Source organism: Suncus etruscus, chromosome 5 (genome assembly GCF_024139225.1).
Source record: "Suncus etruscus isolate mSunEtr1 chromosome 5, mSunEtr1.pri.cur, whole genome shotgun sequence".
In the NCBI taxonomy this organism is placed as follows: Eukaryota; Metazoa; Chordata; class Mammalia; order Eulipotyphla; family Soricidae; genus Suncus; species Suncus etruscus.
The window spans coordinates 120,205,632-120,231,752 of NC_064852.1; the positions used below are offsets into that span (position 1 = coordinate 120,205,632).

Here is a 26,121-nt window from a genome sequence, read left to right on the forward strand (position 1 = left end):
AAGCACAGAAAAATTACTTTTTCCTATCAGAGTCCATCAGAGTCCAGTCACAGCTGGACTGAGTACACAGGAATTCAACACTGTTAGTGTCTGGAGTTGTCACCATTTCTGTGAATTCAAATGTGCCAGGAAGACAGCAGAAACCCCAGAGACTATCCAGATGCGAGTCCTTTTGCTTATTTAAGCTAAAAATGCCTTTTTTTTATTGTTGTTGAAAAAAGTACTCCTTTATTCTTTTGCCATACCCAACAACATTTTATTGTTTTACAAAAAATTTTATTTAGAATTGGGAAGGAAAATTCTCACTTTACCATGATGACTTTTAAAAGAACTTAAATTGTAGAAAAATCAGAGGAAGATAGAGGGCTTTGAGCTTCTGGGGCTGTTGCATAGCTTACACAGGCCATGCACAAGAGAGGCAAGCACTTCCTCATATTCACTGCCTGCAAAATCATACGTTGACATCTAACTTGAGTCAACTGTTTGACATAGAATATTTACTAATATTAGTACTAATAATTATCATTCCACTAATATTTTCAGGGCCTTCCACATGATCAAAATCTCAGATAAATTTCGAGTAAGCTAATAGAGGTTTATCCTATTTTTAGAAAATGTTAATGGCCAATATTAGACCATTAATATTGGATATTAATTATTAGTTAATATTAGATATTAGAGTTCCCTGATTCCAGTGGAAACACTGAGGGTCCAGCCCTCAGAGATCCACCAGTCCACTTTCCCTTTTTTCCCTGCTTCTCATGCTTGAGCCAAGTTAAGTCTTACTGCCTTTGTATGGGTTCTTTGAAGACTTTGATCACATATAGAAAGGAAGGGAAGTTAAAAGGAATATTTTTTCATTTAAATATTTATTTTACTTTCTGTTGAACTACTTTTGAATCTAACAATCTCAAACATAATAAAAATGGTGACATTGTTATGTGACCCTATGTCAATTTTGTCAGTTTTTTCAAGTTCTCGGCATGTGGCCTCTAAGTATCAGCAACTGGGAATGAGTTCCCCACACTGTCCATGTACAATTTCAGTTGAATTCCTTAGCAGGTTTCTGAACAAATTGCTTTGAGTGATTAGGTTCAAATTAAAGTTTGTGAAATTAGCACCTCCTGCTTTAACCAGCCAGTCAAAGGATGAGAAATTCATCCAGGTGGGGATGCCCTTCCCTGCAGATGTGCAGTTGTTTCTTCTGCAAAGGCGATGAATCGTTTTCATTACAACAATGACCTATGAATGAGAAGCACTCTGGTAGAAAAATATAAGCAGAAAATGTAAAGCAGGCTCCTGTAGCCCTAGAACACCCTGTGTTTTTCTGCCACAACAGCTCAGTATTAAAAGGGACTAAGCCGCACACCTGACCCGACAAGGGCTACAGCCATATCAGCACAGCCCCAAGGAGCCAGGTGGTTCTCTTCCAGTTACCAATGAAAGAATCACTAGCCATCCTCTAGTATAAAATAATGAGGTTGCTACTTGTAGAAGTAATTTTTTGGGCACAAAATTTACATGAGCAGAATCAAGATAATCATGTGTTTGGTAGTAGAAGAATTAGGGGTGGAGTGGACATACTTAATCCTCATTTGTTTCCAATTGAAACCCTCTTAAAAAATGAAAACTACAAATTTTATCCAGCTTTCCATAGAACTCAACAAATCATTTTGTTGTAAATCAACACAGGCTCAAAAGGTCTTTGTTGCTTTAATGCCATCAAAAAACCTTTTTGAAAAAAAAAATAGTTGTAATTTTCGAAAGACTTAAGAAGCTAAAATATATTATCTAGTTTTGTTCTAGAAAGAGTTGAAAATGTCTAATACAGATTGTACCCAGAATCAGAGACAAATATGAGAACCCATGGATTCTGCTGAATCTTAGTTTGAATTCTCAGGCAGTTATGGTAGTTGGGAAAATGAAAGTTTATTTAAAGATGCAATTATTATCCAAGGGGAAAGGATTCAATATACTTGTGAAATTTCGTCTGATTTTATTCATTGCTATACACAGGTGGTATGTAAACTAATAACTGGGTCACCAAAAGAACTTAAATATTGATGAACAAATAAGTTAAAATATGTGAATATGAATAGAAAGTCTTATCAATCATTTCTGTAAGTTCAGGTTTGAAGATAATTTTATCAATCAATTTTAATGTCCTTTCCCAAAAGCCTGACTTTGCTAGATCTCTACAGAAATAGAAAGGAATGTACTTAACTTCTTTCAGAGAAAATGGTGTGAGGTTTCTGGAGACAGTGACATATAAGTATCCACAGGAGTCGTCATTTCTAGTTAGTTCATTTTTGTGTGTGTGAGTAGCAGAGAAGGAAGGTTGTATTGCAATATACTTTTTTAATCTATTTATTTTGCCCCTCTCAACTTGCCCCATGTTGCTCATATGTAATCAATTTACTTCTTCACAATTTGCCCTCTATTCTTTTGGTTTAAAACAATGTTTTCACATTATTGAAAAGCAATAATGGAGGGAGTGAAGGAGGAAAGAGAACTGAGGGAGAAGGGGGAATGGAGAGGGAAGGAAGAAAGGGAAAAGAATGAGAAACTAGCGGGCATTTAAGTTAATAATAAAACAATTAATATGTGATAACAAATGACATAGCAATACTTTTAAGGGACTTCTAAGCTTTAAATGCTAAATTATTATGGTTTTAATCATATTTTACTATAAGAACATCAAGAAAATACCAAAGTGCCAATATTTATATTATATCTAGTTTTACTTAGTGTAACTATAAGGAAAGTCACATTAAAATATAAAAACAGCACCTATTATCCTAGGAAATATTTTAAAAACATAAGGTCATTTATATAGTTATATTGGGGGTTTTGAGCATAGGCAGTGAAACTTCCTATACCACTGAGTAGTCCTTGTACCAGCATAAATGACATCACCAGGCTGGACTCTTCCCTTTGCAAGGTAGTGCAGCCAAAGTGCCAACTGATCACTCTTTTTAGTCACAAGGAATGTATCAGTAATTCACCATGGGAACTTGAGTTGTTGTGCTGCCTCTCATAATAAAAAAAATTTTTTCCCATAAATTTAGCAATTATGTGACCTTAAAACCAATAAATAAATAAATACATAAATAAATACATAAATAAAATGCAGTTGCTAAAGCTATAACATTTATTTTGCTGTGAGAATGCTAGAGAAAGGTGTAGAAGGAAACTGGTGCTGATACTGCTCAGTCCAGGCTGGGTATCTCGACACTTCTCCTGTTGTAGCCTTCGTTTTTTGTTTTTGTTTTTTTTTAACATCTCAGGAAAGGATTACACAGTGTGGTCCCCAGGCCAGATCCAAGCTGCCTTTCATTTAAGTAAAGTTTTATGCAAAAAAACAAACAAACGAAAAAAAAAAAAAAACTCAGAAAACTCAGCCCAGTCTAACATTAAAGTTACAAAGTTCTCAGATATTTTTTTAAAAATTGCATGTGATTATCAGCTCTTACCTCAAAAGAACTATTCTATCATTTTTTGAGTTTTCTTCTTGTTTGGTAAATGGTTACAACACAGGTTAGGTATTCTCAGGCATTTGATCTCAACTACTCTGTCCATGAATTGGTTTATCAATTTCTGAATTCCACTTGAATACTTGAATGAAAACGTAAAAGCACAAAAATAAAAATGAAACACCATTCATCTTTGGATGATTTACATGCATTTTAGGAAAAAACAAATTAGCAACAAAATAATAGATTATGATCTAGCTCCAGGGACTCCAAGAGAGCCAGTAGATTTTCCTGTGATTAATTGATTGATTGATAATTCGACAATTGCCAGAGAAAGGCAGCCTTCAAGTTCCAAAGTCTGGTAGACAAATCTACCTACTCTGGTTTTTCAGCTGTTTCTGGTTAGTGTGGAAATCTAATGTCACTGAAAACTGCTGCTGATACTTATTAAGTCCAAGCTTCAAACTTCCCCCTTGTAATGATAGTAAAGCCCACTTTCAATTAAAGGAAAACTCGGGGTTTCTGAGATTCATTTATTTTATTATTTCTTGACTTAACCCGATTAATGGGAGATCAGGAAAGTGCAATAGATTTGACGGTTCTGAGGTCATAAGTTCAGTTTTCTCACAAGTTGTTTCTAGATCAAATTCACGGTGGAGCATCAAACCCTTCACCTTTTGGTACAGAATCTGCTCAATAATTCTGTCACCCCAGGTCCCTCCCAGTCACTGTGTCTGTGGGTCCAGCAGAGGCATTCAGGAAGCAAGTCTGAGAAGTAGAGGTATTTTAGTGCCCCCCTTTCTGCACCCTGTACTCTGGGTTGCTCAAATTAGTGTTCACTGGCTCAGAGGATCTGGTCATTATGTCTTCAGGAATTTTGAAAGTTGATTTTTAACACTATTACTAAAATGGAACTGACTATGGGTCATTCTCACTATGAAAATTAGCAAGATGACCCCATTGAGGAATCCAGTCAAAACTTTTTACCAGTCAATACTGAATAGACTCTGATTATTTTTTTTAACTGTGTGTATATCTATATGTTTATATATATTTTTGCAGAGTGGATTTTTCAGTAGTGAGCTGCTGATTAGTATTATGGTTCACCAGGTCTCACCCAGATGCCAACAACAATTTATTTAAATGGTTGTTGCTTCTGCTCTTCCATCTTCACATTTTCCTTTAAATTTACTTCTCCCTACTCAAGGAGATTTGCCCTTATATTTCTTTCTGTAGGTAATTTCAAAGCTAATTTGAAAGCCTGGTTAGATTTGCTTTACCGAATCTACCGGTTAGCATAATGAATCCATAGTCTATAATTTCCCAGTTTCAAACACTCAACAGATTTAAAGTAGCTAATGTGAAAGACAGGAAAAACAATGTATTTTAAAGCTAATTTCTTAGCTAGAGTAGATGAGCCCAATCAAATTCAAAATGAGAAGTACATTTTTAAGAGTTACCCTATAAAAGAAAGATACTAAAAGTGCATACCCTAAACTCTTACAAATAGGTGCATGTGTATTGCTTGTGTACATGGTGTCCGAGCACTTGTCCCCCACATCTAACTTTTATGGTGAATTCTGGACCAGGGCTCTCTGCTTTCTGCCTCTGGAGAAGCCATAGCTCTCTTGAGTGATTTATTCTACTCTCTCTTTCTTATCACACTATTTTTTATTTTGAAAAGGAAAAGATAAAAATAAATGTGATTGTGGAGACATTTTCTTATTTCTTTTTACCTTTATTTGTTTGTTTGTTTTGGACCGTGGGGCCACACCCAGTTTATCTCAAGGGTTACTTCTGGCTTTGTGCTCAGAAATCACTTGTGGGACTATATGGGATGCCAGGGATTGAACCCAGGTTGGTCGGCTGCATGCAAGGCAATGCCCTACCCTCTCTGCTATTGCTCCAACCCCTTTCTTTTTCCTTAAATGTTGCTGATTTGAGTGTATACTGCATAAGTTAATAACTACTTGCAAACAATATTTAAAATAGATTTTTTATTTGCATAGTTGTTCTTTGATAATTCCTAAGGAAGGTAAACTCAGACAAAAGTGAGGTAATAGAAAAATGGCAAGGGGATTATGGTAAATAAATACCAAATTTCTATATAGGTGTAATATAAGGTTTTATTTTTGGTTATTTTTATTTTCAAAATTGTGAAATTATCATCTCTTGTTGAGGTACTGTAGTTTACAGTATTTTAATTGTGATTTCACCCTGTCATATTCCAAACCATACCCATCAGCAGTGTAAGGGTTTGCTTTTGAAAGAAAATCCTTGTTTGAATTCATGCTTCATGTCTTCCAAAATCCCCCAAAGAGATAGATCTAAAATAGATCACCAATGTTTCTTTGCACAGTCATTCTTTTGCATTGGGGGGGGGGAGGAGGGAGAGGGAGAGAGAGAGAAGCACATTGATAATTCGGTGTACAAAACAAGCTAGATCAAATGCATTGGTATGTTTACCAGTTGGTGACTCTTTGATATACCTTCTTGTTAAACTATTGTTGAACCAGGGAGTCTACTTGTTACTATATTTGAAAGAAATGAGCCTATTAACTACTGAATTGATTGAATTCGGGGGTAATACCTGGCAGTGCTTGGAAGCTCCTCCCCACTTGTATTTGGAAGCTGTTTCTTTTAGTGCTTGGGAGACCATGCAGTGTTGGGGGTCAAAGCCCAGGACTTCTTCGAGCCAAGCAAAGCATGTTTTCCAGCCTGTGAGCTTTCTCCTCAGCCCTCCAAAATGAGCTCAGAATAGTGGTACTTGGAGATGGCATGTCGTGTTTGTATGATCTTTATATATTTGCATATGTGCAACAGAATTGTCCAGTCCTCTGTATGAACATGTACTGTCATCTGTGTTCTGTGTTGCCATTACTCACATATAGAATGTGTATGTAATCAGTTCCTATTTTATGTCACATTCATCTGCGTTTGCAGCATTTCAAAGAGTAGTCTGAGACATCTTGGCACAGATGGAGAAAGCAGAGTCGCTTATAAGTTCCAGAACTACAAATACACAGATCAGACATATGATATTAATAAATAGCTTGGGTTGGGGGGAGGGAAAGGATTAAAAATTTTGATTATTTATTTAGAAAGTAATAAGTCTTTGTTTTTTGATTATTTCTCTGTCCTTAACAGGAAATAGGTGCTGGGTTAGTAGTGGTGGTTGTTTTTTTCCCTCTCCTACCCTCTTGTTTCCTTCCTCCCCCTTCCTCATGTTTTGAATTAAAAAATCTAAAGACAGATTGAACTAGTGTATATATAACTACAAGAAGGATGTGGTAAATCATGGCAGTGGTCTGTGATCTTACAGACATGGTTGTGTCAGGGCTTTGAGACCAAAAACAAATCCTCAGCGTCCTATGGATTTACCTGAAATCCCTTGCTCTTGTACCATATTGTGGATAATAGCATATCATGGATAATTACATTTTCACAAATGGTAGAGAAAATCATTTTGACACACACATAGTATTTTCCAGCCAGCCCAACTTTTCCATTTTTGGTACAGCTTTTCTGCATTAAATATCAAGTTTTCTTTGTTTATTTTTGAAGCATTATCATTAATAATAGGTTTGTTCTGTGGTTGGCCTCAAGTAGAATATATTGAGGAAGACCCTCTTTCTTTCCTAATTGCCCCAAAGCTATCAAACATTTGATAGCTTTTCCTTTGTAGAAGTCGGTGCTTACTCATGTTTCTGATTAAGAAAGTTATGGCAACTCAATTTTCATGGAGATATTTAGGAGCTTTGGTCATTTTTCAGCTTATTGTTGTGTGTAATAGAATGATTTATATTTAGTGGCAAAATTTTTGGGCAAAAAATCAGAGAAAACTTTACCCCTGAGTACCACCAGGTGTGGCCCAAAAAAGAAAAAAAATCAGTAAAGAAAACATATAGAAGAAATACTGTCACCTGTTTCTTTGCTACTACTTTCTAGTGGAGTAAATTTAGGCTGTAACTGAAAAATTGACTTATCTGCAGAAAATATTCCAGGTTCTGACAAAAAAAAAAATCTTAAGATGAAGCTTACCTTTAACTCTTTCTCATCAAATGTATTTCATTTGGGAAATGAAATGAATTCCCATAGGGCCTTTGAAACTTGAATAATATACAATAAAGATAATCATCCCTAATAACTCAATGGTTTTACTTGGCACCATCACCATCTTCGAGATGTACTGCAACTGCAGAAACATAAATACTTGGAGGCTTCGAAAGCTCCATTTCGATTTAGTAAATAAACTTGGCTGGCTTCAAATTCCTCTGTGTACAGTCATTAATACAATCCACTTTGACAGCATTTAATTAAAGTGCTTTTCTCTATTAAGTTCATTAAAAAGGCCCCCTTCCCCATGTATAACTGCTTTCCAGATGCTGAGTGGCAGGGACCTATGAGCCTGACTTTAAATAACTCCTCATTTCTCTTTGTAAAGTGTTTATTACATTCAATTTAGAAACTGTTAAATATGGCTTAGAAAGAAAGTCGGAATCCAAGGCATGTTCCCATCTCTTTAGTAACTTTATTAAAAATAAATAAACAAATGTTAGTTGAACTCGTCAGTTTGCATTCATCATCTGCCTGTTTTTCTTATACTCCATCAACACTCCTAAACATCAAAGCTGGGAGGTACTAAAGGTGGTTTCCATATCAGAGTAAGAACTTTTCCATTGGTTCTGAGCAGCTACTTGGCTTGGAACCTTTGACTGTGGATTCAAGGGGAGTGAGTGCAACCATTCGATATTAATAGATTATTGACAGTTTAATGTTTTGGCACCTACTTAGTCCATGAACTGTAATAACCAGGAAGCTGTCTGATATGAAAACAGTCAATAGGCTTCTCAATCAAAGCCTTTCAGTTAATTGCAGTTTGACCTTAGAGATTTTCTTTAGGCAATACCATCTTGAGCTCTGATCAAAAGGACCATATTGATTTGTAGAATTTATTCAGAGATGACTATTCAATATCCATCGCTCCAGTATATGTGGTAAATTTTTTGCCTTTTTGTGTCTACCAAGTGAATTGTCTTTTTGGCAGTGCTTTTTTTTTTCTACAAATATTCCCTTACAAGCTTTACTTTGAAAATATCTCATTAAATCTGTTCTTTTCTCAGAAATAGAAAGTTGGGAATCTTGAGGGAACACATGATCAAGTATTTTAATATGATAATAGAGTTTTGATAGAATTTTTTGCTCAGTCTGGAATTATGATTCCAACAGAGACCCTGTCAAAACTAAAAATGATCCTCTCAGTAGTGGGAATTATATAATACATTCAAAGCATCGCTCCTTGAAACAACCTGAAAAGAACATGCTTCAACATGAAAATACTTTTGGCCTCTTTAAATATATGTAGAGCATTTTATATTTAATTTTGAGATTTTCTGTATATCCACAGTTTATTTAGTTTTGGTGGAATATTTTTAAAAACAAATTTGGATAAGATCCAAATAAGCTTTTTGAGTAAGCAAACAACAATAAAACACAAGTTCTGGACCTGACTTGACAATCTGCCTTCCTAGTTTTGAATGTATTGGCGGGATGATTGAGCTTGAATCAAAGTAGGCCCCGAAGCTTATTCCTTTAACCAATTTTGTTTCTTCCTTCTTGTGTTGGTTCTTTACACTGTGTCAACACCATTCATTCTCCTTCAAGGATAATCATTTCAGTCTTGACTATTTGTTTTCTAAAAGCTCTCTAATGCTTTTCAATTGTCATTTCAATTGAGAATCATTCCTGTCTCAAGTTTTTATTGTTTTATTTTATTAGAGGTGCTTGGGACACACTCTGTCACACACACACACACACACACACCTGTACTCAGGGACTCTTTCTGGCTCTGTCCATAGGCATACCTCTTGGGGTGGGGGCATAAATGTGGTACTAGGACTTCAAACTTGGACCAGCTGCATGCAAGGCAGATACTTTATTCCTTGCAATTTCTTTCCAGCACTGTCCCAGTAAATGCTTTTTAAAACTTCCCTGTTTTTATGTTACATGAATGCACTCACTGAGGCTGTTTTTCTGTTTTGCTTCCAACAGCTTTTCATATCATAGAAACTTCTATAGGTCTTTGGACATCTGTTGATAGGAGAAATATTTCTATAGATCTGGGCAGAAGGTGTAGGATAGTGAAACAAATCCATGAGTATGTTAGTTTTTACCCTTGGTGAAAGGAACACCTTAAAATTTATATCTCTGAATGTTAGTCAATTCCAGTGAAGTCAATTGGGAGGAGTGAAGAACCGCCTGAGCATTTGTATGATATTGTGAGCCTTTGCAAGGTGTGTGTGTATATATATATATATACACCTTATATATATGAATATAAGAAGTGACTAAAATTATTATAATTCAGTTCTTTTCCATATAGGCATTTTTAACAAGTTTAACAAGTGTTTGCCACACCCATTTTCACTTAGAATCCTTATACATGTTTTAAACTTAAACATGTTTAAACATTACTTAAACAATGTTTAAAAATAAATGTTATACTTGGTTATTCTGTATAACATTGCTATTAGCAGAAATATTTTTGCCATTTTCCACTATTTCATTGAAGTTGCCTGACTTTGTTTGCTAAGTTATGTGCATGTGTCTGACACAGAATTTCTATCTATTAGCTGATAGGTGTGTGGAGGGGCATATATGCAACAGAGTCCTGTAATGATGATAATATAGTACTTCAGAAAAGGTTGCATCAAAGAGGGAAGATATGCCTTGAACCTTGATGTAGGAGTCAATAGGCTATCAGGATGTTGTGCTGCTCAGATTTCTTCACTAGAGGAAGGTTCTAAGTGAAATGAACAGTAGAGGAAAAGACACTGAGGTCCAAGTGCCCAGAAACCATAAGAGGCATGGTTCTATCTTGCATTATTTGAGCACAGCCTGAAGACCAAATATGAAGCACAAAGATAGGACTGGGCAAAAGTTACAGAGAAAGCACCTCCAAGTCACTGAAGTCTTTTTAAGTACTATAGGGAGAAAGTCCCGGCAACTGATACCTCTTCCAATGATCTGAATGACAGCAGTGAGGATACATATGGAGAGAGGAAAAGTCATTAATCCAAGAATTTTTAAAAGGAATAGTGAGCAGTAAGAAGAAGGCATCAGATGGATGGCTGCAAGGACAGGGATACAGGACAGGGAATCTTAGACCCTTGCTAGGGCAGCTTGGTAGAGGTAATCTTGGAGTACAAGTCAGGACCCTTAATGATTATCCTGTTAATGGATTTGTAAGGATGTTTGTTTTGTGCTCAGCTTTCAGCTATTAAATTAAATCCACCCTCAAGCAAAATCACATATGAAAGTATGGTTTGACAATTCTAGTTTTTGAGGATGACCTGCACAGGATAAGCAAATATGCTCAGAAAGCCAAGACCATAGGGGCTGGATACAGTATTGGCCTTGCTTTCTGACTCTAGGCAAGGAAGGATGCTATATACTGGCCTGATGGGACTATAATGTTTCATTTTTAGCCTGGAGAACCTTTCTGATGGGAAAAAGAAATCTTCAGTACAGTTATGCTCCCATGGAGTTAGGAACTGGAATCCCAATGACCAACTTCAATATACTAACAGCAGGAAACTTGCTTTAGAAAGCCATGATCAAAGTCAGAGGACTTCAATGCTTTACTATCTCTCACTGGTCTTTTTTTATTTTTTAACCACAGAAGTTAGAGAAAAACACCATACCTGCTTCCAGTTGGTCAGATCACTAATTAATAGGGATGATGGAAAAACAGTATACATTAACAATGGTGTACAATTTAAACAAATACCTAGATCTAACCTTGGGAAAAGCCTCACACCCTTTAAGTTTACAACATCTTTTTCTCTCTCTCTCAAAAAAAAAAAAAATAAAGCCAAGGAAGCCTGTGTCTGATGCAGTTAAATGCAGTTGAAAACTACAGGTTATATGATAAGTTCTTACTTGACACCTTTTTATGTTCAGCCACAAGGAATCTATTTTTTGCCACTCCCAAGAGATCAATGGTTCCTACCTCACAGTTAGAGGAGGGAACTCCTCTTTGATCACTGACTTTGTTTACCCAGTTTGGACTTAGGGTATAATAAACCATAATGTCAGTGGTGTGGTAATGCTAGATATTTTGTCTTTTACCAGAGCAGTTGATGCAAGGCCTAAGATTTGCTTTCTATAAAAGGAATATTTGTACTTTTATGTGTTTGATTCACATAGTGCAGTTTTCTCAAGTCCTGTTATTAAGTGGTTACATCCAGAGAGCAAAAAATATGCTGAGGTAGTATTTTAATGTTGAACATCTAATATTTTCACTAACCATAGCTGTCAGATTATTCTTACTTCTGAGTGCCCTAAATGTAAAAGTTACACAGAAAACGTGACCTATGATGGGAATATCAAAACCCTTATGTGAAGACTCAAACACATTGGATTATCTTCTTTTTCCTCCTCTTCTATTAAAAAATCTAATCTAAACACTCTTTATTCTTGCATCATTTGAAACTTCTTCTGTAAGGAACTGGAATGTAGCATATAACTGCAGTGTCATTTCTGCCATCACAGTTATGGGGACTTATCTAAAACTGAATCTTGGATGAGTTTTATCAGACTTTTTTTTTGGTACTAAAATTTTTTTGACAAAATCTAATATACATGTGCTTTTTAAAAATGGTACACAAAGATAGAAAAAAGTAAAACTTGTATTATAACTCACACATTAGCATTTGAGAAAGGAACTTCTCCATAATGTATTCTAGTTAGTTTTTCCCAATTTCCTGTTGTCTTCACTTTTAACCCTAGACTTGAAACACTGAATAGTGTCCTCTTGTCATTTGTCATGGTGTTATTTTGGTATTTTAATTGGAAGAATTTTATTCACACCAAAATGAATTTGCATCCAAAATTTAAATTTAAGCAAAGCATATTTGTGTGTATATGTTTTTTTTTCTCCATTTATAGTTACACAGCAGTGAGAGTATGTTTGTTACATACTAGACTCCAGGGTTTGTGACTGGGAGGTCAGAGAACAATCTTGCCTGTACATTTTCTCCTCTGAAGGATCAGTGTAGCACTACTCAGAAGCATTGTAAGATTAATTTGCTGTTTGTAAGAAATGAATTCCAAAAAAATTAGGCAATGTGTCCTGAAAATATTCTGATAAGATTTCTGGTAGGATTTTCATGATTATAGAAACTTAACATATAACCACCACATCATATCATTTAATGTGTATGCAAAACAGGAGGGATAAAGCTTGCATAATTGTATTGCCTGCCTGTCATTTGTGGTTGTGTTTTGTTTCTTTGGAAGATACACCCAATTCTGCTCAAGGCTTACTCTGGCTCTGTGTCCAGGGATCACTCCTGCTGTGTCTTGGTGAAACCATGAAGGGCACTGGAGTTCGAACCCTGATTGACCATGTGCAAGGCATATGCCTTAACCTATCACTCCAACCCCAAATACCTGAATTTAATTTATGCTTAGTTCTTTATTCTATATTTTTGTGTGTCAAAATTATTTTTTCCAAGTATGTTTTAAAAAATCATTTTTGTCTGTGGGGTTTATAAGTACTTGTTTATAAGTGTATATTCTATCTCTAATGTTTCTTTATTTAATCTTTAAAATCATCTAAATCTTTGTGACACACTTCACAACTGGCTACATGAATTTACCCCTCTTATATGTCCACATTGCTCTTTAGTTATTTTATTTTAGTATAGATAGAGAATCTTTGAAGACTTTTTAGGAGCTATATAAATAGCCCAAAGGCTTGGAGTGTGTTATGAGATGTCAGATTAAATCCACACCATTACAAGAGTTTTGAGTCTTACTGGATGGGGTGTGGTAGTCTCTGAGTATGTTCCCAGCTCCTTTGGGCCTGAGCCACAGCATATTGCTGAGCCTCTGATGGAACCTTCAGACCTACACAGCCATCCTGAATATTGTCTATGAGGATCCCCTCATTCCATGCTACCCATTCCCTGACCCCCTTAAGCACCATGTGGGAGCCCCACTGTCGAAACAAAAACTCAAGAATGGCTCACCACACATAAAAGAAACACTGTACCTCAAATAAAATCTTTGAAAGATATTTTGTGAGTTTGTAAGTGACATTTGGGTTTTAAGAAAACATGAAAGCAGATGTCTACGGTGACAGTTATATGCTTAAAACATATGAATTAATGCTACTGTAAGCCATAATACCACAGTTTAAAATATAAAGTTTTATTGTAATATATGAAAATAAAAACGAATCTGCTTATTCTAAAACCTCTCCATGACTGTGTGTGTCAGATGTGTAGAAATGGGTTTGGTCATGTTAGGTTCTCAAAGATCCTCTAACTTGCTAAGGAAAGAAAATATGCAGTTGGTATTAGGTTCAGTGTATGTTCAAATTTTATCTCTGAAGTTCTGAGAAGGCATGGGTTGTTTTTGTGTGATGGAGTTCTTACTTGATTGAGATTTAGTAACTTACTTTGATTCAGCTAAATTTATTATATGTCCCTCATCCCATTAGATTGAAAAATCACTTTTTCAATGTTTGCAGGCCATCCCCAATATTCATATTAATGGCTGCAACACATTTTATTTTTATCCATATGCCATACCAACGTTGGTATATTTGTTCTCAATTTGTTACCAAAGAGGAAATGATATAAGCCAAAGGCTGTTTTAAGAATTAGACTTCCTCCAATCCCCAAGTTTATTTTAACAGATAATTGTGTCACAGTGCTTTTAGCTTTGACCAAAGTGTTTATTTTAAGAAACAATTATTAAACTGCATTAAAAACATACATGATGTTCCAATACCATCTTGGTTACAATATTAAAGGAAATTCAGACTAAGTCTGGATGAAATTGAACACATATTTCCATGTCAGACTTCCTACCATTTTGCTTGTTGGTATTGATTTCTCTCGACATCATCTTCTTTATTGAGATCCAGTCTTTTTTTTTTTTTTTCTTATTCCCTTTTGCTTTTTTTCCCTCATCTAAATCCCCCTTCTACAGCTGTATGAGCTAAGAGCAATTGTACAGGAGACTAACTTATATTAAACCTGCCTGGAGTCAAAATGTAATCTAACACCTGTAGTCTGCAATTTGTCATCACTTCATGGATACTTTTTTTTTAATAACAGATTTCCTGCATTTTGACCTTAGGATACTATTAAAAAGGAAGCCAACAAAACGAAACCATGGGTTTTAATAAATCTTGTAATGTTAGGATGTGAAATTACAACCATAAAAGCCAACTCAGATAACATCATTTGAAGTCAGAAGTCTACATAGTTGTATATCTAGAAAGATATGCTTTCCCCGTGAAAATACCCTCAATAAGTCAAGAAGAAAATTCTAACTTATATATACATAATTTCTCCTATCTCATTCTGTAAGGCCTTTTTTAGAGGTGCATTGGCTTAAGTCAGGATTTTTTTAATGGTAGAGTCCATAATCATATGGTACATTGATTGATTTTCATTAGATGGAATACAGGACTGTTGCTGTGTATGTTTCAAGTACCTCAGTTTCAAACTTTCTGGTGTCAGTGTCCTCTTTCATTCTTATTATAGAGGATTCTAATGTTATATGTATTAATATTTAGATAACATGTCATAAATTTAATTATAAAAGACATTTAAGTGCCTATTAATTAAATTATAATCTACAGTCATATAAAAATAATGTGACTTATAAAAAAGAATTGCATTTCCACAACAAAATATTTACCTTAGAATTTTTTTTTGCAAATATTGGAAATGTCTGACTTAATGGAAGACACCTGGATACATATAACTTCTGCATTCTGTCCAATAATATGTGGTTTGGATTTAGGTAAATGAAGAAAATCAAGATGCAGAAATAATTAGAAACGTTAAGATTATTGTAATGACCATTCTAACTAATTTCACCTTGATAACAAAATCATACAAAGTTTCTCAAATGTTAGTAGCAAAGTAAAGTCTAAGATCTTATAGATGAACTTTTATTGTTTATATATTCTGATACAGAATAGCTCATTTTATAGCCTTGATTTTAAATGAATATTTTATTTATTTTTGATGGTGTAATATCTTCCACTGCTCAGTTAGAAAATATTGATATTTTGAGTTATTTGGGTTTTTCAGATGCCAATACATTTTCTTTTATGTCATATTTTAAAATGTTTAAATCACCAAGAAGATCAAGAAAACTTGTAAATATTGGGAGCTGTGAAGTTTGTAGAGACAGATGCAAATTTTCCAAAATTCTAAGTTTTACTTGGAAGCTCATGTTTGACCACTGTCAACAAATACTGTCAGATATTTTCCTTGATGTGACAAGTTCATTTTATCTTCAAGAAAATCTCTGCCAATGCACCATAGTTTATCTGCTAGTTATTTCTTTAATGTAATTAAAAATATGATTAAAAACAATCATATTTCATGGAAAAGGTAGTTAGCTCAGACTGAAACTTAGTCACTCAAGTACTCTTTCTTCTGACATTCTGACATTACTTCTGCAAGAAGTAAGTGCTTTCTGAATGCTTCCCATGTCCTCACCGAGAATATTATAGAACCATATACTCAAGGGCTGATATTCAGCACATAACATGATATTCCTTTATCCAAGACTTCCTAAAACAAAAGTGGCATTTTTACTGTGCACATGCGGCAGTGACAGATGCAAGTAATAGTATGTTTTGGTTACCCTGCTTTGCCTTTTGCTGAGGGACCTGAAGTTAACGTAACCCATCCACAATTGCGTCAGTGCCAGCAGGGCACATTTCAGCATGGGCCAAATGGCTGAAGAAAAAAAAAAAAAGCCTTGGTTTTGCCATGAAAGTAGTTTCGATGTCACGGACTTGTTGGCAAGGTATCAGGTTTCTTCCATGGTTTCATGTTTTAAATAAACCATTGATAACTATGTTTTACTCTAAGGAACCCCAACTATACATGTAGAAAATGTTATCTTGCAAGAGGCAATGCCAGTGTGCTGAGTATTGAGTGAAGAAACAGATAAATGGCAGTGTGAATACATTCAATAAAACACTTACTAGTAGATGCATATATCCAAGAACTTCAGATCTCAAACATGAAAAGAATCGACAACCTCAGGGCTTGTTACTAATTGGTTCTAGAATACACTGGAAAATTACTGTATAATATAATACCAATCTGAGATCCTCTTCTCATGTTTTAGAATACCCATTACAGAGGAAATCTCACCTATGTATGATAAGAACTAACAATTTAGCTGGTCTATCTCTCACTTTATTCTCAGGAACCTTGATGGAAGATTGTACTGATTGTATCATTGTGCTCAGATAATGACAACTTCTCAGAGTCACAGGACAAATACTTGGGAGTAGGGACAGGACTGAATGCTAGACCAGAATTTTGCAACCACAGAGCTACTGCTAACAACTCAATGCCATGTCATCTTTGGTATTATGCATTGCTCTGGAATGTTTTTAAACACAGGAAATGGTTTTTGAAAACTTAATTATAAAGAGGTAATATTAGGGCTAAATTGTTGAAATCGACAAATATTTCAGATATTATAGAGGATATTTCAGATACTATAAAAGATATTTTGTGTATAGTGTGTTTTAAAACCAGCATTTATTTTATTTCATTTTTTTTTTTTTTGGTTTTTGGGCCACACCCTGTGACGCTCAGGGGTTACTCCTGGCTATGCGCTCAGAAGTTGCTCCTGGCTTCTTGGGGGACCATATGGGATGCCGGGGGATCGAACCTCGGTCCGTCCTAGGCTAGCGCAGGCAAGGCAGGCACCTTACCTCCAGCGCCACCGCCCGGCCCCAAAACCAGCATTTATTAATTCATTTTTGAAGAGAAAATTCTAAGTAACACACAAGAAGTTTCACAAATTTGTGCTTGATTGTTAAATATATTTCATTGGTATTTTTATTAGAAATGCCTTCCTTTCTGAGTCAACTTATATATATTCTATTGTCATAGATGAGGTTTAAATTAAAGGAGTCAAAATGATTATTATAAAAAAATAACACAAAAATCATCTTGTGTTCATCTCCTCTTGATGCCTATCATCCTTTAGAAGCAAAAGGAGAGAGGTAGAGAGAGGGGGAGAGAGAGAGAGAGAGAGAGAGAGAGAGAGAGAGAGAGAGAGAAAGAGAGAGAGAGAGAGAGAGAGAGAGAGAGAGAGAGAGAAGTAATTGCAGCTACTAGGACCCTTTTGTTATAACTTACCACACAGATCAGCTACCCTCTATAGTCACCTCCTTAATAATTTCTCATTTTCTCTATATAAAAAAGACCACAATGTCTTGGCTTATTATAAGTAATTCAGTTCACCCCATAATGATACAGTGAATTATATATTTTCCTAAAGTTAATCATTCAAGATCTCACTTCCTTCCCTGCAGGCAGAAGCCATTATATTTTACACATGGCTTCCAGCTGCTTTTTATTGAGGTCTTCAAGATGTATTTGAACACTGAGAGATTTAAGAAGAACTGCTTTATCTTTCCTACTTAACTTTTGTCATGGTACCATTTTGTCCTTGTGTTTTCAAAATGTTCCGTTTTGAATGTGGAGAGGCATGTCTATATTTTGACTGGCATGTCACTGGGTAAATTCAATTTTACATTATACTTTGAAGATGATGTTTCTTTTGAAAATATTTATAACTTCTCTCTCCATCACCATTTAATGTATGTGTGCACATGCAATTTCAGTTCAGTGATATATTTTCAAATAAGAAAACCTTTTCAATTTTTAGCTTTGTTTTATATCCTAACCATAACTTATGCATCAACACTTAGTTGTTGGAGACAGAACTCCTTATTTTATTGATTTGATTACAATTTTTGTTGTTTTCTCGTTACACCCAGCAGTGCTCACGACTCACTCTTGATAGGGCACTGGGATCAAACTCATGGCTACTTGCAGGGTAGCACCCTGCCCACTATACTAGTTCTCTGGCCCCTAATTTAATAGTTTATAAATTAAATTAAATTATTTATAACATATGCACACATGAATATATAGGTATAAAATACAAGGATGATTGTTTCTAGCAGTTCTATTAGACTTGATGAAAATGAAGTTCATTTACTTGACCCATTTTTCATAAATGTCTGGAAAAGTGCTCTATTAAAGGTCAATCCCAGAAAGCAATGATCTGGATGTGTGAACTCATGAGGGCACAAGATAGCTCTTTTCAGTTGAAATGACACACTGTGTCTTACTGAAGAAGTTCTAAACTTGGATATAATAATAATAATAATAATAATAATAATAATAATAATAATAATAATAATAATAATAATAATCTATCAGCCAGAAATATATGTCTGAGCTGTTACATGAGTTAGATAATGAGAATGATTTCCTACCAATAAAACCAAGGGCAAGGTGTGTGTTACCTCAGTCATTCATATATTGTTAACTAAAAGGAATGTTGAACATCTTTGAGGAGTTCCAAGCAATACTAGACTTCATTTAAGTGGGAATTTAGAAACCTGTTCAATGAAGAAGATGTTAGAAGGGAGTTGATGTGGGGAAGTAAAACAGATAACTTGATCCTGTTAAGACATATTTAGAGGATGGGTTGATTTTCCACTTTCAGGACGATTATTATTTGAGAAGCACTAGCCAATTCTCTATTTTTGTTCAGAGTACATAAAGAAAGCACCAGTAGAAGAAAGCACTATGTCATTTGAAGAGTTTCTTTGAGGGTCTCAAAGAAAGATTTTTCTCTTCATGAGACTTACTCAGCATATTTTACTTGAATCTACCTCAAGTAATTAGGGCATTGAAACTGTGTGAAGATGATGGGGATAGATAACTTGAGAGAATATTTTATCTCAGATATATTGTGGATGAAGGGAAGGTATACCTCAAACATGTCCATGTCATTTAACCAAAAACTCAGGGATGAGTTCACATTTGAACTGTTCATTTGGCCAGTCTGGATTTTAACTTCTGGTTTTTTAAATCTGCTTGAAGATAGCAGAAATAACAATAGCCTTCTAATATAAATATTGCCGTACTTCACAGCTCGCCATAGATGGTTTCATTTTATACGTCACTTCTATCACTGCTATTTTTCTGAGAAACTTCTTCTAGTTCTATGATGGAGACTGATACTGTCATTATTTCTTGGAAAAGTACATTTGTAGACTATTTTTATCATGTCCAGAGGATCATCTTTTTCAGTGTATCTTTTTTTGGTTTGTGGTGCTTAGGGTTAACTCCTGGCTCTGCTAAGGGAATACTCCTGTAGGAACTTAAGGAACTGTATGAGGTGCTAGGTAGTTGAACGTTGCTATTCACGTGCAAGGCAAGCACCCTACCTACTGTTCTATATCTCAGATCCCTTCGGTATATTCTTTATTCAAATGGTATCTTCTTAAGAAACTGTGAAGGAATAATTTTGTCCATGGAAAGTTCTTAGAGCACCTGGCTTCTTTGGAATAAGTATTCAGTAAATGAGAGCTGTTACTGTTTATTTCATATATGATTTCTTCTATGAATGTATCACAACATTTAAGTTTTAAGGAAAAGGGAGGAATGAAATAGACCAGTTGGTTGAATTAAAGGAGAACAAATCCTATCATGCAGAAAGATTATAATAACCTCAAAGTTTAGTTTTGGAAAATCTCTTTAAATCTAACCAGTGTACAATGGAAAGCCCCTAAAGAACCAATCTAATTATTTAATTAAATGGAACCATTATGCTGACTTATACTACAAAAGGCAAGCATAATTTAGAAAATGGAGCATCTTCATTCTCTTTTGTTTTTCAATTAACACAATTGCTCTAATAGGGAGTACTCATGCTTGAGTGTATATTCTTCCATTACGTATTCCATACATAATTTGATATGCTCTCTCTTTCTCTTCTTCTCTTGTTCCCTCTCCCTCTTTCTCCCTCCCTCTTTCTTTCTCGCTCTCTTTCTCTTCTTCTCTTGTTCCCTCTCCCTCTTTCTCCCTCCTTCTTTCTCTCTCACTGTTTCTTCTCTCTCTACCAAAATCCCATCTTTACCTGTTGACATAGCAGTCCATTTATTAAAAAGTTTTGGCTTCCAAATGATGGCTTCTGAGGAAATATCTTCCTCCCATCAAAGCTGACAGAAGCTGGATTGGCCCACCACGTGATTTTCTTTTCATACTGGCTCTAATTAGTATGGCAAAGTAACACAGCTTTGACTTTCTGGTGATGCCAGCTCACCACAGTAGACCAAATAAGTTTTACTCTTAGTTAAGAGTGGTGAAGATAATCCTAAAGAACAGTTATTATAATTGGTCAACATCTGGTCCATTAGTGCCACTATTATAAGACTCTGCCATTTTAGATTATTTTCCTGCCATCAACTGTCATTTTATTAAGGACATATTCTTATTTTCAGTGATTAGCCATTTTTAAAACTTAACTATGTTTCCTGTTTTGATTGCTATCATTTATTATTTTCCTCTTCTCCCTATGTTTCCTCTTCTCTCTATGGTACCTTAGTGAGGTACTTTCTCATGTCCTCAAATGGATTAAATTCCATATAAAAATGATTATTTTCATATTTATGTGAAATTAGTTTTTATAGGATGGTCCTCAGACTGAGATAGATGGCAAAAACAATTTTTTGTAACTGCTGACTTTAATATCATGTCATGGTTGAAGCTTCATGGGTTTTATTTGTTGTGGTATTTATTGGTAATGCTATGTACAGGGATAATGTGGTAGGAATAATTAGTGCAAATGAAAAGGTTTTATTCTGCAGTGATTGGACTGTTTTCTCTCTATACTCTGGAAAATGCTTAGTTTCTTATTAGAATATAAAATAAAATGAGAGAGAATGTGAAAAAAGCATATTTTTAAAAATAATTTTTATTTTAAAATTATATTTTAAAAAGTGTATTACAAATCTTTCACAGTAATATTTTAGGTACATAGTAACATTGAGTCAGGGGCAATCCCACCACCAGTGTTGTCCTCCCTGCACCCCTGTTCCCAGCATGCATCCCATATTCCCCTCCTTTGCCTCTGGGCTGCTAGTATAAGTGGTCCCTTCCGTGTCTAGCTTAAGAAGCATATTTTTTAAAGTAATTATTTGGTCTTAAAATTGGAAGAAGTGAGATATTGACTTTATGTAAAGTAAAATTTTTGCTTTTATATTTGACAAAACACTTTCTAACAAGACATAGCTTTACTGTAATACTGTTGCTTATATTGGGAGGAGCGAGCAGTTACAGATGTTCTTCCAGCCCTCTTTTCTTTGGAGCTGTCAAAAATGGACCTGTGATGAGAACAGGGGAGTTGTTCTGACAGTCTCTCTTTTTTTTTTTTTTTTGGTTTTTCGGCTACACCCGTTTGATGCTCAGGGGTTACTCCTGGCAGAGTGCTCAGAAATTGCCCCTGGCTTGGGGGGGACCATATGGGACGCCGGGGATTGAACCGTGGTCCTTTCTTGGCTAGCGCTTGCAAGGCACTAGTGCCTTACCTCTTGTGCCACCTCGCTGGCCCCGACAGTCTCTTTAGTTTGCTTTCTTTGCCATGTCAAATTGAAACTCGTAAATCCTGTTACAATGAAAAGCTGTCATTATAATCAAGAATAAGTTTCACAGGATTAGGAGCAGTAGTACAACAATTGTACAATAGTACAATGGGGCGGGTGTTTGCCTGTAAAGAGCTGACCCTGGTTTGAGGCCCAGCACCACATGTTTTCCCCTGAGGCCTACCAGAAAGGCTTCTTGAATGGAGGGCCAGGAGTCTGCCCTGAGTGCTGCTAAGGATGACTCCAAAACCAGAAGACAAAATGGGGAAAAAAATAATAAGCTGCTTACTGAGTGGCAAATGATAGAGCTACAAAGGGAAACAGTTTATGGGTTGTGAAGGGAAAAGTTCAGTCCTCACCTGTTAGGCATCTTGAGGTACCAGGCATGAGGGACAACATGAGTTTTCTAGATCTTTAGAAGCAGCATCGCAGAATTGGTGTGATTGATCGGGTTTGAGGTTGCTTATCTGATCTTATTTTAGAAAGATCAGAAATAAAAAATGAGGAGAGCCTAGAATTGACTTGAGATTTTGGAATTTCACATTTTTGGGGGGTGGGTCTTAGGGCTTACTCCTGGCTCTGTGCTCAGGGACCACTTCTGATGGGTTTTGGGGGCTCCTATTGGATGCTGGGATCAAATTTTGATATAATCAAACATCCTCCATGCTGTACTAGTGCTCTGGTCTCTATTTGTGAATTCTTGATTAGATATGCCACATTTCAGGGTAAGCAGAGTGTTTCTTTCTTCTTTTTTTTTTGGTTTTTGGGTCAAACCCAGCATCATTCAGGGGTTACTCCTGGCTCTATGCTCAGAAATCACTCCTGGTAGGCTCGGGGGACCATATGGGATGCTGGGATTTGAACCACCATCCTTCTGCATACAAGGCAAATGCCCTACCTCCATGCTATCTCCCCAGCCCCAAGCAGAGTGTTTCTTGAACACAAAACTTTTGTTTGCAAACAGTGGCCTGTCAATGAGTCGCTCTGTCTTAGAGGCCAAAATTTGGTTCAAAATTAGACTTTTTTTTTTTTTTTTTTTTTTTTTTTTTGGTTTTTGGGCCACACCCGGCAGTGCTCAGGGATTACTCCTGGCTGTCTGCTCAGAAATAGCTCCTGGCAGGCACGGGGGACCATATGGGACACTGGGACTCGAACCAACCACCTTTGTTCCTGGATCAATCGGATGCTTGCAAGGCAAACGCCGCTGTGCTATCTCTCCGGACCTTTTTTTTTTTTAAGAACATAAAGAATAGAAGTAAAAGAGAACTCTTCATTTAATTATATTAGAAAATCTTGCCATTAAGTATTTAAGCCCCAGAAATTAGTGTGTGTGCAAGAGGTTTAAGTTTAAAATTATTTTATGAATATAAAAATATTTTAAAATTAATTCAGCAGTCTTGTCTTGAAATCAAGTTGGAAGTTTTAATATTAAAAACATTGTTAAAAATATAAATTAGGGATCAATGAAGTTTTTTAAGTTGTGTCATAAAATTAAGTTGAAAGTTTTCATATTAAAAATATTGCTGGGGCTAGAGAGATAGCACAGTGGGTAGGGCTTTTGCCTTGTACACAGCCAACCCAGGTTCTATCCCGGGCATATAATATGGTTCCCTGAGTCTGCTAAGAGCGATTTTTGAGCTCAGAGCCAGGAGTAACCCCTGAGTGCCACCAGGGTGCCTCAGAACACCCACCAAATGATAATAAATAAAAACAAAAAAATAAATATTGCTAAAGGATCTAAATTATGTAAAGTGTTGTTCTTTTTTTAATGAAGAATTGTGTTTTTCACTCAGTTACCCACTGTCCTTTTATTGCACTCCAAAAGTAATTAAGATGCAGATGATAATAAATGTCATTTATTAGATATGGAACTCATCACTTGCATTTTGTTATATATTACCTCTGACTGCTTTTATGAGTAATTGCAATGGAGACTGACTATGTAACCCTGCAGAGCCGAAATACTTAAGATTTGGCCCTTCACTGAAGTAGTTTTTCATTCCCTGACTGAAAACAAGCATTGATTATTATTGTATATTATATAATATTATAAGCATCATATACCCATGATACTTGCTATACCTTAGATCAACCAGGTACGTAGAAGTGTCTGCACTTGAACTTTTATTTTGTAAGTGAAATTTCGAATCTCCACAAATACATTTTAACTTGCTATAGATCCAAACTTATAAATCCCCACAGCCATGCTCCAGGGCTGGAGAGACAAAGCCCATGTCTCTGGGGGTTGATGGCTTCTGAAGGGTAAAGCTGAGAATCAGAGGCTCATGATTTTCATTTCCATTGCCAGGTACTCCACAGACAGCCGTCACAGCCAGCCAAGGAAAACTCCCCGCCTCGGGAAGAAGCGCCTCCCCCACCTCCTCCACCAGAAGACAGTTGTGCCAAAAAGCCCCGGTCACGCACAAAGATCTCCCTGGAAGCGCTGGGGATCCTCCAGAGTTTTATTCATGACGTGGGCCTGTACCCTGACCAGGAAGCCATCCACACTCTGTCGGCTCAGCTGGATCTCCCCAAACACACCATCATCAAGTTCTTCCAGAACCAGCGGTACCACGTCAAGCATCACGGCAAGCTTAAGGAGCACCTGGGCTCTGCAGTGGACGTGGCCGAGTATAAGGATGAGGAGCTGCTGACCGAGTCTGAGGAGAATGACAGTGAGGAAGGCTCGGAGGAGATGTACAAAGTGGAGGCCGAGGAGGAGAGCACCGAGAAGAGCAAGGCGGCCCCTGCTGAAATCGACCAGAGATAATGTGAACTCCTACCCGGCAAAGCAATACATTGGTCCAAGGATTTTCTGGTTTTGTGTCTTTATACATTTTGGGGGGTGGGGGGACTTTATTTTATTTTATTTTTTGTTCTTTTTTTGTTTCATCTTTTTTTTTTTTTTTTGACATTTTTTTGTTGCACAGGATACACCTGTAGACTGAGTAAATTCAGTATTTCTGAATCAGACATTGCCTTGGCAAAGACATTAAAAGTGTTACACTTTTAAAAACGGACCAAATCCTATTAGTTAGAATCACAGACACTCTGCCTTCATTCTCTTTGCACTTATGGAAGAGACATCAGGCAAGTTTCAGGATGAAAAGACCTACGAAATAAATGAAGGAAGCTACAAGTGTGTGTGTGTATATGTATATGTATATATCTATATATTTACATATATATATTAAAGTTGCATGGGACAGAGAACTTTACAATTTGAAAGAATAGACTGTGAAATGAGTTCTTAAAGAAGAGACTTGTTTATGTATTAAAAAAACCACTTCACAGTGAGTCGCTTTGGCTTTTTGATAAACTGCGGCCTGCTCTCAGGGTGGGGTGACTATTTTTGAATTCCTATTTATTTTCTGTTTTTGTCCCTGATTTTAAAAAAATATTCTATTGCTTCCTATCTGGCAGCTTGATGGGTAATTTTTGAGGTATGTATTTAACAATAAATCAACACTGCCAAAAAAAGAAAGAAAAGAATGGAAAAGGGAAAAAAAGAAAAAGAATGAAGATAGTAAAATAAAAAAAATCAGGGCACCTTAAAATGATGCAAGTCAAATTTCTCTCAAGACACAATGCACAGTTAAAATGACTCGATATGTTCCGTTATTCAACTTGTCATTACTGTAATGAACAGATGCTTTTCTTTAGAATTCCAAACAGGTGAAACTGAAATTCAGTACAGAGAAAATTTGTCCTTTAGTGCAGTCTCCATAAAATGACATTCGATATTGGACATAGTGGAATTCATAGTATGAGCCACGTTTTAGTGTGAAATTTATTTACCTGCTTGTGGCTTCAACTATTAAAAACTAATAAGCCTGCTCATTTAAAAGTTGTTTGTTGTTGCTATTGGGGGTGGGGTCTTTTATTTTATTTCTTTTTAAATAGGAGATAGTTTAATGTAATATTAAGTTAGAAAAGAAGTTGTTGCCCAGTTAAAGGGGCTCCCTCTAAAATAATCGCCATTCTTATCTACCCCCAAAGACTTTTCTTATGTCTGTTTCACTTGGAGCTTCTCTTCTTTGGGTATGTTTCATCCAACAGAATTCAAGGTCTTTAGTCCCCGGGCCCCAAGTATCATCCATTTCCCAGTGTGGCAGCCCAAACAGGAACTTGTTATGCAATCACAGT

The 26,121-nt window shown here is 35.9% G+C and overlaps 1 protein-coding gene across 1 annotated transcript in view; it reads left to right on the plus strand.

Moving 5' to 3' along the window:
- SATB2 (SATB homeobox 2) overlaps nt 1-24,824 on the plus strand; it is a 199,937-nt gene extending 175,113 nt beyond the window's left edge. Inside the window, exon 10 of the mRNA XM_049773254.1 lies at nt 24,284-24,824. Coding sequence (XP_049629211.1) covers nt 24,284-24,745 — 462 coding nt within the window. The 3' untranslated portion in view covers nt 24,746-24,824. The remainder of the gene's footprint in view (nt 1-24,283) is intronic.
- Nucleotides 24,825-26,121: the final 1,297 nt, after the last annotated feature.